Below are 14,195 nucleotides of genomic sequence, written 5' to 3' on the forward strand. Positions count from 1 at the left end.
CCCACCAGCTCTGCGAGGCGATACTCGACTTTTGTTGTGAAAGACCAAACAGGAAGTGTTGGCGCTGTGTCGTCGTCGTCGTCGTCACAACTGTGTCAGCCAGAGTCGGTACTCGGCCCCAGGTAACGGCTCCCGTGGTGAAACAGGAACCCAGACGGGATTATCAGCGGCAGACACCTGAGCCCCGTACCCGCCTCCAGGTCAACTGCAGCGGGCGGAGCGCCTCGAAGGTTCCCCCCTGTAGACCGACGTGGGGAGAGAGGGAGAGGTGAGTCGTCGTCTCCATCTGTGCAGTGCCGCTCGTCATTGACAGCTCCTGTTATCAACACTAGCCACCGGCCGGTTGTAGCCTGTTGGTCCGGAGAAATACGGAGTTATGTCCGGTTTATTCAGCCTCGCTGCGGTAAATATGTACACGGCGCGGTTGTTCGTAAAGCTGGGAAACATGGCTGAATGAGGCCCGGTGGTAGTGATTTGTTAGCTGGGCGTTTGAGGTCCATGTTATGGCTCAGTGTTTTCCCTGTGGCCTCATGGCTACAGGCTTTACTGTCAGCCGGCTAATGTCCAGCAGGGATTTAACGATATCAAAATATCACGATGCTTAGTACGATATTCTGACAGTGTTTTTTAAAATTTTTTTAGAAAATAATGCATTTTTTTTTGTCATTGTACAAGATAAACGAATTTATTGTGCTATTATAATAGTGTCCACAGGAAAATATTTGTTGTGTTTTAGTACTAGTATCGCGATGTTTATTGCATATTGTGATTGTGCTATTATTGATGGTTCAACATATATTGTGATAGTATTCACAGTACAGTATCTTTTTGATATTTTGGTAGTATTGACAGTACAATATTTGTTGTAAAGTACAATGTTTATTAAGATATTGTGATATTATTGATGATTCAATAATTATTGCCATATTGTGAGAGTCCCCACAGTTGAGTATCTAATCTAACAAAAGCTACACACGTGTGCCTCTCTTCTTGTTTGGGTCGAAAAAGACTCACCATTGCGGCAGAAATTACATTTATTCTGGCGATATTTTACGAAACTCACAACATCGTTGACCAGCTAGCTGTTGTGTTTTTTTCTGTTTCCCACCAAATCTCCATAATAACACTGTGACATTCTCACACAGGCATCTTTGTACGGCTGCAGCGCCGTCCGTCTTCACAGCTCCGTCCACACGAGGAGATGTTGGAGGTAACCGAGGCTCCTAGCATACAGAGATGCTGAAACATCTACGCTCGCTTCGGAATTCTCCAAACCTTCTGTTGGAGTCGAGATGGACGTGTGGACTCTCTTAGTGTCGCATTAGCTGGACAAGATAGTGCTCGATCCTCGCTCTGGGGGAAACCTTTCGTATCCAATTATTGTGATAGAATGATGGTGGGCGCCACCCTCACATCGTTCCTCAGGACTCCTATAATCTAACAGACGCTTTTTTTTGGTTCCTGTGGGTGGGAAACACAGAGTAACTGAAGCGTCAACGTCACCACCATGGACTACCACCACAGCGAGTGCTGCTTCTGCGATGCAGACGGTATTCACTGCGGCCCGGATGAGCCGCCGCTCCACAGCGTCCACGCTCCCAACCGGATCCGACCGTCGTCGTACCGAGCCCTGAGGAGCGCCGTGTCCAGCCTGGCCCGCATCGACGACTTCTTCTGTGAGAAGATTGGCTCGGGCTTCTTCTCAGAGGTCTTCAAGGTACGTGGACTTGTCTGGTGAAGAACGTGTTGAAACTCCTGGTAGAGTTTGCTGTTCGTGTATGACAGATGCAGCGGGGAGACAGTTTAATGATAAATAATACAGCTTAACATCTGTTATCGGTCATTGAATCTACATTTTTCTTTGATTTGTGCCACATGGGAGGAAACGTAAATCAGAATTGGGTCACTGGCAGCGTAGAGTGTGAACGCAGCCATATATTATTTCACTGTCACGCTGTTTACGTTGTATTGTATTACATGATTGTGTGTGTACATACAGTATGTGTGCGTGCAGACGGTCAGCCGCCGCTTCGGTAAATGGCTCCGTGGATTTGTTGCAGATCAGAGCGAGCGACGGGAAATCCAGAAAGCCTATTAGTGCCCCACTATTAATACACACACACACACACACACGCACACACACTGGCGGAGTCGAGACATAGGCTGAACTCTTCCGTCACTGACCTGTCCAGACTTGGTCATAGATCTACTTTAGCAGGCTGTGCTCACAGTGCCCTCTGTTGGACGACACGTTAATGACTTCAGACGGTGTGTGCTTCTAACCCGGATTTCCGAATTCTGGATTAAAAAGTGACAGTTCTCCTTCTGTTTGTTTGTCGTGCAGGTGCAGCATCGGATCACAGGGCAGGTGATGGCGCTGAAGATGAACAAGCTGGAGAGCAACAAGGCAAACATGCTGCGAGAGGTGCAGCTCCTGAACAGGCTCTGTCACCCCAACATTCTCAGGTACGTACGTCAAAGTTATACTTATACTTACAAAGTTATACTTACTAATTTCTGTCTGTTTTTTTGTTATTTATTGATGTATTTGTACCATAAATATGTTTTTTTATTGTGAACTACTATATGTCGTTCTATATCAAAACTAGGGATGCAGTTTTGTAGATATCTAATATGCCTGACATAAAAAATACACCTGTACGCTTATATTTGTATTTTTCAAACAAGTAGACAATCTTTTTGACCTTTCAAATCAGATCTAGAATTTCTGGTAAAAGCTCAATGTTTAACTTAATTAAAAGACTGTATCTTCTCTCTTCAGGTTTCTTGGGGTTTGTGTTCATGAAGGTCAACTCCACGCTCTGACTGAGGTAAAATAAAACTAAAATACGAATTAACAGATTAATCGATGATGAAAATAATCTTTAGTTGTGTTTACGGTCTGTTCATGGCGCAACAACTAACAGTTTGGCTCTGCTCTGTTGTTGTCGCTCTAGTATATAAACGGAGGAAACCTGGAGCAGCTGCTGGACAGTGACCTGTACCTGTCGTGGAGCGTCAGGATCCGTCTGTCTCTGGACATCGCCCGAGGCCTGCAGTACCTGCACAGCAAGGGCGTCTTCCACAGAGACCTCACCTCCAAGGTAATGAATTCATCTCCCCCCCAAGGTTCAGTGTGTGACTTTAAGGAGGATTTATTCTCAGAAATGGAATATACTGCACTTTAGTAGGTTTATACACTTAGATGTCACTGGACCTTGATTAATTATAGTAGATCTATGCTATGTTGCATTACTAACTTGCTAACTCGCGCTAACCTGTTTTTTCCTGTTTCCGTTTTGTAGAACTGTCTGGTTCGCTGTGATAACGGCACGTTCTTCGCCGTCGTCGGAGACTTCGGTCTGGCAGAGAAAATCCCAGATTACAGGTCAGTGTGATCTTCATCATCTGATTCAAACTGTGCGATGCACTTCTAGGCTGAATATTACGTTTTTAAGGTTCAGTTTTGATTCGTCTCGTACGACTGTTGCACTGTGGGCTCAAACACACACGTTTGTGAATACCCAGCCCTATGATAAGATGTTCAGGAGTCATTTAACGCTTTGTTTTTGTTGTTTTCTCACAGTGATGGTTTGCCGAAGCAGCCTCTGGCCATCGTGGGTTCTCCGTACTGGATGGCGCCCGAGGTTCTGAGGGGAGAGCTGTACGACGAGAAGGTAAATGAGATGAGAAGAAGCAGCAGAGATTAAAAGAACTCTCTGTGCAACATTCGGACACTTAACGAGAGCTGGTTTCAGTCAGGACAGAGTTGACATGTTTGCTCTCTCGTGTGTTCAGGTGGACGTGTTTGCGTTCGGTATCATCCTCTGTGAGATCATCGCCCGCATTGAAGCTGATCCTGACTTCTTACCCAGGACTGAGGTAAGAATCTGTTCATCTTTGGGCTGTAGATAAGGATTTGTATAGATTTTCTTTCATAATAGATTCATCTATTTTCACAATGACTCAAAGCGAAATAAACTAGAAAATGTCCACATTTAAGAGGCTTAAATGTCAGAAAGCTTGCTTTAGTTATTTGTAAAAACACTCAATCTGATTAATTAATAATCAAAATAGCCCTAATCCTTAGAAAAACCGGTGTGTTTAAATGCTGTTATTTCTTATATGTTTGGTTTTAATTGCTGTATTTGTTGTTGTACGTGCTTTGTAGGACTTTGGTCTGGATGTGGACGCGTTCGAGAACATGGTCGGAGATTGTCCTCCTGAGTTCTTTAGCCTCGCTTTCACCTGCTGTAATGTAAGCACACACACAGACACGCCCTAAAACCAGGTCTTAACCCTGAAGTTTAAGAATACTGATGTAGATCACTTTCTGTCTTATTACTAAGTTGTCTTATGCCAATCTTTTTTTCCCCTCTTGCGTTTGCAGATGAGCGCAGTGCGGCGTCCCACATTCGCTGACATTGTCCTCACGCTGGAGAGCATGAACATGGGAGAAGAGACGCAGACTAAGTCCATTGCATTGGGTGAATACAGGGATCCAACGAGTTTGGATTTTTTAAATAAATGCTGCATTACGCAGGGTCATTAGAATAATTGTTGATTGTTGAGGTTCATTTTAATACTTTGTTGTTTTTTGGGGGGGAATTACAGTCAGGCTGTAACCGACAAGCTCTGACAAGCTATGTTCAATAACTGCAGTGTACTACAGGAAGTGCTGGGGGCAGTATACCCATTTCTGCCATTGTTTACACTAACAAACAAAACAGTGAAGTTGTTTATGCCGCCGTGTTGCATTTGTAGGCAGAACTCGGAATTTGCAGGGTCTGAACTTCTGTGTCGTATTTGTTTCACAGTAAATCAGTCGTTCACTATTTTTTAAACTAGTGCTAGCTCCGTTAGCTGCGTTAGCTCCTTCCGTCGTTAGCGCATCTACAGTCGAACTGAAGCGGTCTGTTTTTAAACGAGAGCAGCGCTAAAAATAACCAGCGTACCTGTGGCCTGCGTATGTGTGCCTCTGTTTTTAAAGTTTAGCGTTACTTTAGAGACTCGGAGTCACGTAAAAACATGATGTCATGCACGTCTTTTTCCGATCAGTCGTCATGGAAACGCGCCATGCGCTAATGTGCGTTAACATTGACATGCCCAGCACTATTTTAAACATAGACATTTTGTTGCTAAGCAAGATGCCGCGTAGAGCGCCGTCGTCATCGACTGGTATTGCTAAAAGTGGCTAGCCCCGGATAAGTTTCCCCGACTGCTCATGAAGAATTTCTCATTTTTCTTTCTCACAGAAGGTACAACAGACTCAGGAAGGAAGGTCCATTTTCAGTCAGGAATGAGTAGATCTAGTCTGCCCCTAGTGGATAAACATTTTAATCCTGGATACTGGAAAAAAAGGCAAGTGATGAACGGTACAGATTAGCGATTGGTCTGCACACCGCACACGGTGAACAGAGCCAGACGCAGCTCGCTCATACGGCAGAACCCCACGACTCTAGGGCGTCTGAAAAGCTGGAAGTCGCTAAGTTGGCGTCACTGCTTGTGTTTTATCAAAGACAGATTCCTCATAAACACGCAATTTGTTGTCTGATTTTTTTGGTAAATCAGTACTACATTCATTAATAAAAGAAGAAGAAACATTACAGAGGGGTTTTATGTTTTCCGTTTTTCTCTCTCACTCAGATCCGGTGTCAGCAGACGTCAGTCCGTACCGACGCCGTAGTTCTCCCTGTCGACTCAGCGACTCCAGTAAACAACAGCTTGGCCTGGCGCGGAGCCAGTCGGACGTGTTGCCCCCGGCAGTGCTGACCCCTCCTCTGCTGGGGACGCCCGCGCGGGTCAACCCCTTCTCTCTGAGGCAGGACTTGAACGGGGGACGGTGCAAACTCTTGGACACGCCCAGCAAGTCGGTCATCTCCCTTACCTTCACGCTCCCTGCCCCACGTGACCCGTGCTCCTCGCCACACCTGCTCGGAGGCACGCAGGGAATTCGAGCGCCGCACAGGAGGTGCCAGTCGCTCCCCTGCACCCCGGAGCTCGGCCGGTCGACGGCCTCGCCGCCAAGAGACACGGAGACAAAGGAGGGCGAAGACTTCAGAGTGGTGGGGACCGTGGACATGTTTGAGAAGGTGCATGAAAGGTTTCGAGAAGAAAATGTGGACATAACTGAGAGGAGAAGGTTGTTAAAGGAGGAGGAGGAGAGGGGGGAGGAGGATTCAGGACTTTCTGTTGAGTTGGTTTCTCTGGAGCGACTGGAGGAGGAAGAGGAGAACGTACGTCTAACGGAACCCATGGACTGCTCCAAGTCTCCAGAGGCAGCAGAGGGAATCCTGGACTCTACACCTGGTAGACCTCTGTCCACCTCCTCCTCTTTACGGACCAATGGTTGGCAACTTCCTGTCTCAAATGGACCGCCCTTCTTTCCCCCACTACTGCGAGTGGATAACAACAACGGTTCAGGGCTTGTGATTGGACAGCAGGTGCAGAGGGGCATGGGAGGCCGGGGTAACGGTTACAGTGGCGCCCAGTATCTGTCCTCTGACCCGAGTGGTGGACCCGCAGAGCAGGATGATGTCATTTCCTGTCCGAGCTGCTGCCTGGTGGGTCTGAGTTTCCCCTCATTGTGCCTCCGCGGCTCAGCGGCCGTGCCCACCCCGCTACGGAGGGCCTCGTTACCGCGGCAGCGGCACTACCGCAACCTCAACGGCACCATCACGGGTGGCGGCGCTTTGTCGTCGACCGCCGCTGCCACTGCAAGCAAAGCTCTGCTGTGCCGCGGCACAAACGGCCTCGCGGTCGACGCGTCATCGGTGCCGCGAGAGCCGGGCCGCTCCCTGCCCGAGGCACAGACTTAAGCCTGCACAGGAAAAAAAGAGAGCGAGAGAGATTTCGGTTCTGAATTTGTGACCAGCACCAAGTACAGTCACCCCCGACACAAGGTTAGAGTGCCACCTGGTGGGCTGGAAGAGTGAAACGCAGCACATCACTGAGATGGTGAAGAATGTGGTGGTGTGAAGTAAAGTGGAGCAAACAGCTGAACCAGACTGGTTTGAAAAGATGCTAAACCCACTCAAAACAGAGCAATTTTCTCTTTGTTGAACCAAACCCAACTGTTTCCTCTGTGCTGAATTAGCCATGCACTATAAGGAGACTAGATACAGGGTGTTTTTTTTTTAATGAGGTTGTATGAGGAACAGGTACATATTCATTACGCCGCTGTTGAGATTGTAAAATGTAACTTTTATTCGTTTCTCAACTTAAATGTGTGGAGTTTTCATCTCCTCCTGCTGCACCAAAGTCCATAGAGAAAATCAGCGATTTTACATCACAGCACACAGGAATAGTTGATCGACTGCTGCCCCAATCACTATTTTCTATTTTTTTTTTTTGTTTGCAATCCTTTATTTGGATTTACCTAAATGACACAAAACAAGCAGCAGAAGACCAGCAGCTCCTGTGTGACTGCGAGGCTAAAAACGCAGATTTTCTTTGGTGAAGAGTGAGGCGATTGCTCAAAATCACATATTTAAGCTGAAACTAATATTCAGTTTATGGTTAAACAAAGTTCAATTGTCACGATCTCAACATCTGTATAATGGTAGTCGCACTGTAATGATGAATAAATATGTCAGTGAACATTTCACATGTAAGTAAAGAATAAGATTTATTCTGTGTTTATTTCATGATTAGCAACACTACAGGGCCAAAGTGAGAAAATCTGCTCAAAACTATACTTCACGGCTCAGGAAGTCAGTGCCTCATACAACCACCCTTCAAAAAACATGAACTATCCCTTTATAATATACCTCCGATGTATTGAAAACTTGGGTCTTATTTTTGTCGTCATGTTAGGCGCAGGAAACCCCGCCAAGCTAAAGATGGTAAACATGGTTTGTCAAACTAACTTAAAAACTAATGTTTATTTAAAGGAGCAGTGTGTAACATTTAGGAGGGTTTAAATTGAATATAATACTCATAAGTATGTTTGTTTACATGTATAATTGCTTCAGAATAACAACTATTTGGTTTTAGTGGCTTTAGAATAAGATATTTTTACAAACTTGTGATTTCTATCCTTTTTGGTCTGCAAAGGCCACCATCGTTTCCGCCTGTTGCACTCTACAGTCTCACCATTAGATGTCACTAGTTCTTACACACTGCATCTTTTAATATAAACGACAGCAAACGTGACAAAGCTAGGACCCAAGTTTACTAATATATAACATACAGTAATAAACAGGGATTTTTTTCCTTTCCTTTAATCTCTAAAAGTACTTTTTTACTGTGGTGAGGGGGAGGACATTTTATAATCCACTGTCCCTCCCTTTTATGGAGGAAAATTTAAGATGTTTTGATTAGCATGTTAGCCCTGGAGGCTGTGGTGTCTCTCTGCAGGTCCAAACATAGACCGAATGTAAAACGTGTGCGAAGTCTTCCGGGTTTCAAAACAAACCAAAAAATTTTTCGCAGACGTCTCCTGCTCCTATTGGACGATACCAGCTGTCAATCACTCTCATGTGTCGCACTTTATAGTCTTTTTCCCCTCCAAACTGACATAATTCAACGTGATTTGCGATTGTAGACGAGCTGAAACTAGCGATTCATACAAAAACTCGGCGAGGAAATGTCGCCCCCTGGTGGCTGCTCAGTAAATTGTTAAACTGGAAAGAGAAGCACAATTACTCGCACAAAAACAAGTGTATATCCAAACCAAAAGACACATCAGTTATTTGAGAACAATACAAAATTAGCATTACGACTAAATTCTGTCGTAATAGTATTTTTTTATTATTATTTTTTATTTATTTTGCACTAAAATGACAGTGAAGATGTGTACATTTCTGACGATATTTTTCAATATCGCGAACTTTTACGGAAGACGACGTCCACGTTTCACACGCGGTCTGTGGTCGGACGACAGGAAGCGACAGGCGTGAATGTGGTTTTACTTCTGAGGCTCGGCGTGACTGCAGGTCCGTAAACCACGCGCGTGCCGAGTCAGCACTTTTCTGACTCTGCTGAAACTGAAGTAATGTTAGATACACTTCATATTTATAAAAATTAATAAAGATTTACTGACCTTTATATTTATTTACACTTATTTATGGACATTTTTATAGCAGCTGACCTTTGTGTGTGTATGTGTGTGTGTGTGTGTGTGTGTGTGTGTGAGAGAGAGAGAGAGAAAAACACTGATATCTTTAATTTTCAGGGATTTGAAGGGTGCTCGTCATGTGAATTATTTTATTTTGCACTTCAGATTTTTTTGGGAGCGTTTTGCATTAAAACACCAGGCTTATGTTAAATTTAAAATCTGTGCTACTGGTGCTTTTATTGTTGCTTCTTGCTCAACAAACGTAGTTTTCCCTTCACTTGCATCATTTCCTCTTGTACAGATCATTCCACACACTGTGTGTGTGTGTGTGCGTGCGTTTGAGTGACGAATAACCTTTTTTTACCCCGTCATTTTGTCTCATGTTAAACCGCGGTTCTCACTTTATTTCAGTGTTTTGTTCTTCGATACACGTAGAAACCCGTGTGAAGTAATCTGGTAATAAATAAAGACAAATATGGTTGTACTCGTTCTGTTTTCTGGTTGTTTGTTGTCGCTAGTGCAGCATCTGTTCAGTATGTGCCCGTTTACTCGGTATTTTGCAATATTGTGATAATATCGTATTGTCACTTGTATATTGCAATAATATTATATCCTTAAACATAGTGATATCGTATCCAAATTTATGTTGTGTTGAAATTAAATTTAATTAAAATAGATAATTGCTGTAAATTGCACTAGTGTTCATATTAACAGTAAGTAAATACAAACCAAATAAATAAACAAGTATTTGTATTTTATATGCAAAGCATCATTTGTATTAAATACATGTAATGCAAAATATATATATTTATAAATGAGTTATATTATAATTATTATGTTATTGTATGTTTTTATTTTTTCTCTTAAATAAAGTCACTATCGAAACCTTATTATACATTTAGGTGCATTTAATTAATTAATTAATTAATTGATTAATTTTTTTTTTTACTGAAATTGTCTTTTCTGAGGTCAAACCGAGGATCGTGACGTCACGTGTGTCACACTTTTCCTCTTCCCTCATTGGACACCGGCTCAGTTCATGGTACGCGCACACACACGCGTTGGCAGGCACTGTTCACACGCCATACATAAGTGTAGCGGGACAGCCACACTCACCGCAGGGAGACAACCGCGCCTTCATCATCGTCATCACCAACACCACCATCATCCTCCTCATCATCATCGTCATCGTTACAGCTGCAGTTTTATAAAAAAAATCTGCTGCGTCATTGATTTCCGGTCGCGGATCGTGACCGTGGCTGGATGGGCGTGGTCTGTGATTGACAGGTGCACGTCCATTTTCTTTGATTGTCGTGAGTCGTTTTTCACCCCGGACACGATGAGGGAGGAGCACCGGCCACGTTATTAGCTACACCGTGCTGTAAGTTAAATATATATCTCTTTTTTTCCCTCTGTGGCTCATGACAATGTTTAAAATTCATATCTCGTGATGTCAGTTTGTTTGTTTGCTATATAATGTGGTTTTTTCCCCCGGTTTTTTTAATCTCCATTTTATAAAATCTAACTACAAATGACACAACAACAACAAATTATGTAATTCAAGCTGCAGTGCGTAACTTTGGGTGATTTTTTGTTGTTTGGCCTGAGAACAGAAACTATTGAGCTTTTCCTCATACGGTCCATCATACAGTTCGATTCGGCTCCTCCTCACCGTAACACACAAACTAGTGACGTATCGCAATATGATTTAATAATATCGTATTGTGACCTAATTATCGTATTTAAACTGTATTGTAGCTTAATTATCGTGATAATATTGTATCGTGACTTAAATTGTCGTGATAATATTGTATTGTGACTTAAATTGTCGTGATAATATTGTATTGTGACTTAAATTGTCCCGATAATATTGTATTGTGGCTTAAATTATCGTGACAATATTGTATCGCGACTTAAATATCGTGATTATATCGTATTGTGACTTAAATCTGATTATATTGTATTGTGACTTAAATTATTGTGATAATATTGTATTGTGACTTAATATCGTGATTATTTCGTATCGTGACTTAAATGTTGTGATTATATCGTATTGTGACTTAAATATCGTGATTATATTATATTGTATTGTGACAATATCATGATTACATCGTATTGTGACTTAAATATCATGATTATGTCGTATTGTGACTTAAATGTCGTGAATATATCGTATTGTGACATAAATATTGTGATTTTGTCGTATTGTGACTTAAATGTCGTGATTATATCATATTGTTACTTAAATATCGTGATTATGTCGTATTGTGACTTAAATGTCGGGATTATATCGTATTGTGACTTAAATGAACATAATTCCTGAGTAAAAGCATGTTTGTCCTTTCTCTCGCTCCACATTCAGGTCAGTGATGACACTTCAGTATATTGTCTGACACCTCCCAACTAAACATATCACCATGGAAACAGGAAGAAAAGGTGTGTTTTTATATTGCTTGTGAGTTGTGAGTGTTTTTTTCTCACAGGAAACTGTAGTTTGTAATCCACTCACTCTCCCAACACCAAAGTCTATAGAGAAAATCAGCATTTTTAGCTCACAGAGACACAGCAGTTTTGTCTATGAGATTCAGTGTGAGGATTTTAAAAAGTGACACTTTGGTTCTGAAAATTAGTCAAAAATTGTTATTAACAATTGTCACATCAGTAGGTTATTGTGGGCTTTTGCATCGGTTCTTTGTTCACGTCTTCAGTTTCCTACTTTACAGGACTAAAATTAAACCTGGTACCGTTGGAGCGTTGTGGCCACTTTTCAGCGTGTCTCCATGACTGTGATTGTCCTGATTGTGGATAATTATTTTTTATTTGGTCTCAACTCCAGGCTCTACGTCCAAAGCGGGCGGGGTGCATTTCCCTGACGACCACGAGCTACCGGGGTCTCCGAAACGGAAAGACGATCCCTCAAACCAATCGACTCTCATTGCTGTTCCAGAGAAGGACGGAAGCTACTTGGTCAAGGTTTGTGTGTGTGTGTTAAGTCATGAGAGCTCCTTCATACACATAAACACATAAACATATCTATCTGTCTTTCTGTCTCAGGTGGGTTTCCTGAAGAGCCACAACTGTTATGAGATCATCTTCAGTGTCCCAGATGCGCCAACGCTAGGCAAAGATCTTACCTGTCTCCCCTCCTGTTCCCCGAGCCGAAAGTCACCCAACCTCAGGGTCCAACGTATCGTCTCCTCACTGGAAGGTAAGACCACGTCTCTTTGAACAAACGTCCAGTGTGTGAGAATACCTGTCATCTAATGACGAACAGAGGACATCAGGGAAGTGTGATCTACGGTGGCCTTCTAGGGCTGAAACCATTACTCGATTAATCGGTTTGAACCAATGCCCATGTTTCACATTTTGGAGCTGTAGCTTTCTATGAAGTCTAAGAAGACCACCACAAGACATCAAGGCTTTTTCTTTGGGATAACGACATCAATTAATGCATTATCTCGAAAAAACTAGGCTTTTTCTTTGTGATAGCGACATAAATTAAAGCATTATCTTGCGACAACTTGACTTTTTCTTTGCGATAGCGACAAATTGATGCATTATCTCAAGAAAAATAGGCTTTTTCTTCGCGATAACGTCATAAATGAATGCATTATCTAGAGACAACTAGGCTTTTTTTTTCTGCGATAGCTGCATAAATTAATGCATTATCTCAAGAAAACAAGGCTTTTCCTTCACGATAACGACATAAATGAATGCATTATCTCAAGAAAACTAGGCTTTTTCTTTGCGATAACGACATAAATTAATGAATTATCTCAAGAAAACAGGGCTTTTTCTTCACGATAACGACATAAATTAATGCATTATCTCAAGAAAAATAGGCTTTTTCTTCGTGATAACGTCATAAATTAATGCATTATCTTACGACAACTAGGCTTTTTCTTCGAGATAACGACATAAGTTAATGCATTATCTCAAGAAAAATAGGCTTTTTCTTTGTGAAAACGACGTAAACGAATGTATTATCTCGAGAAAACAAGGTTTCTTTCTTGATAATGACATGAGTTAATGCATTAACTCGAGATGACAAGGCTTTTTGTGATAAACTACTTAAATTAATGCATTATCTTGAGCTATCATTTTCGTGGCAATGACATAAGTAATAAATAATTATTAAACTAAGAAGACCTTCATCCCTTCTGGTCTGTGAACGATTATTTTCATAATCAGATCAATCAAGCAAACCTTTTGTTTTTAATGTTTTCTTTGTTTTATGAAGCAAAGAAACCAGAAATATATTCACATTTAAGAAGCTGAAAAATCCGATAAAGTCCTTTTACTACAAGTATTTTCAAAACTTTGAGTATTAATATACAAAGAACAATATCAGAGGTTGTCATTATAGAAACTGATGAGTCGTCTTTTCCCTCAGCAGGAGTGAAGGTAACATGTGAGTACAGGACTCACCAGGAGGGGGTGCTGCAGGAGGACGTGACGCTGGTAACCAAAGGGAAAAAAGAGACCAGTCTGAAGATCAGACTCCAGGCCAAAATCATCGGTAAGTTCAAACGGAAAACAGCTCTTTTCAGACTTCTGCATCACACACTCGAGGATAAATGAATGCATTATCTCGAGATAACTAGGCTCACTTTCTTGTGAAAAGACAAACGCGCTCATTTTCTTAGGATACCTCAGTCGGTTTCTCTTTATTTTTCCAGTTTGAATCTCTTTCTCTTTTCTTTCTTCTTCTTCTTCCTCTTCTTCTGTATCCAGACCCTCATCATGGGACTCCCATGCTGCTGGAGGGGGTTCGATGTCTGGGTGCGAGGAAGCACAGTAGCGATCGAAAGAGGAAATGACGATAAGATTCACACTGATGTCGCTCTGACTGTGTGTCTTTATGATTGCTAGGAAATATTTACAGGATTAAAACGAAATGTCAAAGAGTTCTCAGTAAAGGGTAGATATCACCAGCTGGCCAAACAGTTTACAGAAAGGCTGAATATTATTATTATTATTATTATTTACATTTATTGTGACTATTTTTCATAATAATTATAATAATTATAATTACAAAATCTACTTAGAATTCCAAATTCTACTTATAGTTCAAAAATCTACTATAGTTTTAAAATCTACTTATAATTCCAAATTCTACTTATAGTTCAAAAATCTA

General features: G+C 41.9%; 2 protein-coding genes across 2 annotated transcripts; both read left to right on the forward strand.

Moving 5' to 3' along the window:
• Positions 1–1,507: 1,507 nt before the first annotated feature.
• Positions 1,508–6,818, forward strand: tesk1a (testis associated actin remodelling kinase 1a; the record flags this gene model as incomplete). The annotated part of the gene is made up of 10 exons (XM_083905735.1): positions 1,508–1,717; positions 2,345–2,466; positions 2,783–2,831; positions 2,958–3,104; positions 3,306–3,388; positions 3,587–3,677; positions 3,799–3,882; positions 4,172–4,258; positions 4,391–4,487; positions 5,647–6,818. 10 exons carry the CDS (start codon positions 1,508–1,510, stop codon positions 6,816–6,818), a joined length of 2,142 nt encoding a protein of 713 aa, XP_083761861.1.
• A 4,657-nt stretch (positions 6,819–11,475) lies between these two features.
• On the forward strand, positions 11,476–13,878 carry LOC310940648 (adipose-secreted signaling protein-like; the record flags this gene model as incomplete). The annotated part of the gene is made up of 5 exons (XM_083905637.1): positions 11,476–11,494; positions 11,895–12,031; positions 12,113–12,266; positions 13,455–13,577; positions 13,793–13,878. 5 exons carry the CDS (start codon positions 11,476–11,478, stop codon positions 13,876–13,878), a joined length of 519 nt encoding a protein of 172 aa, XP_083761763.1.
• Between the last annotated feature and the right edge of the window lie 317 nt (positions 13,879–14,195).

Source organism: Microchirus variegatus (genome assembly GCF_963457635.1).
Source record: "Microchirus variegatus genome assembly, chromosome: 19".
Lineage (NCBI taxonomy): Eukaryota > Metazoa > Chordata > Actinopteri > Pleuronectiformes > Soleidae > Microchirus > Microchirus variegatus.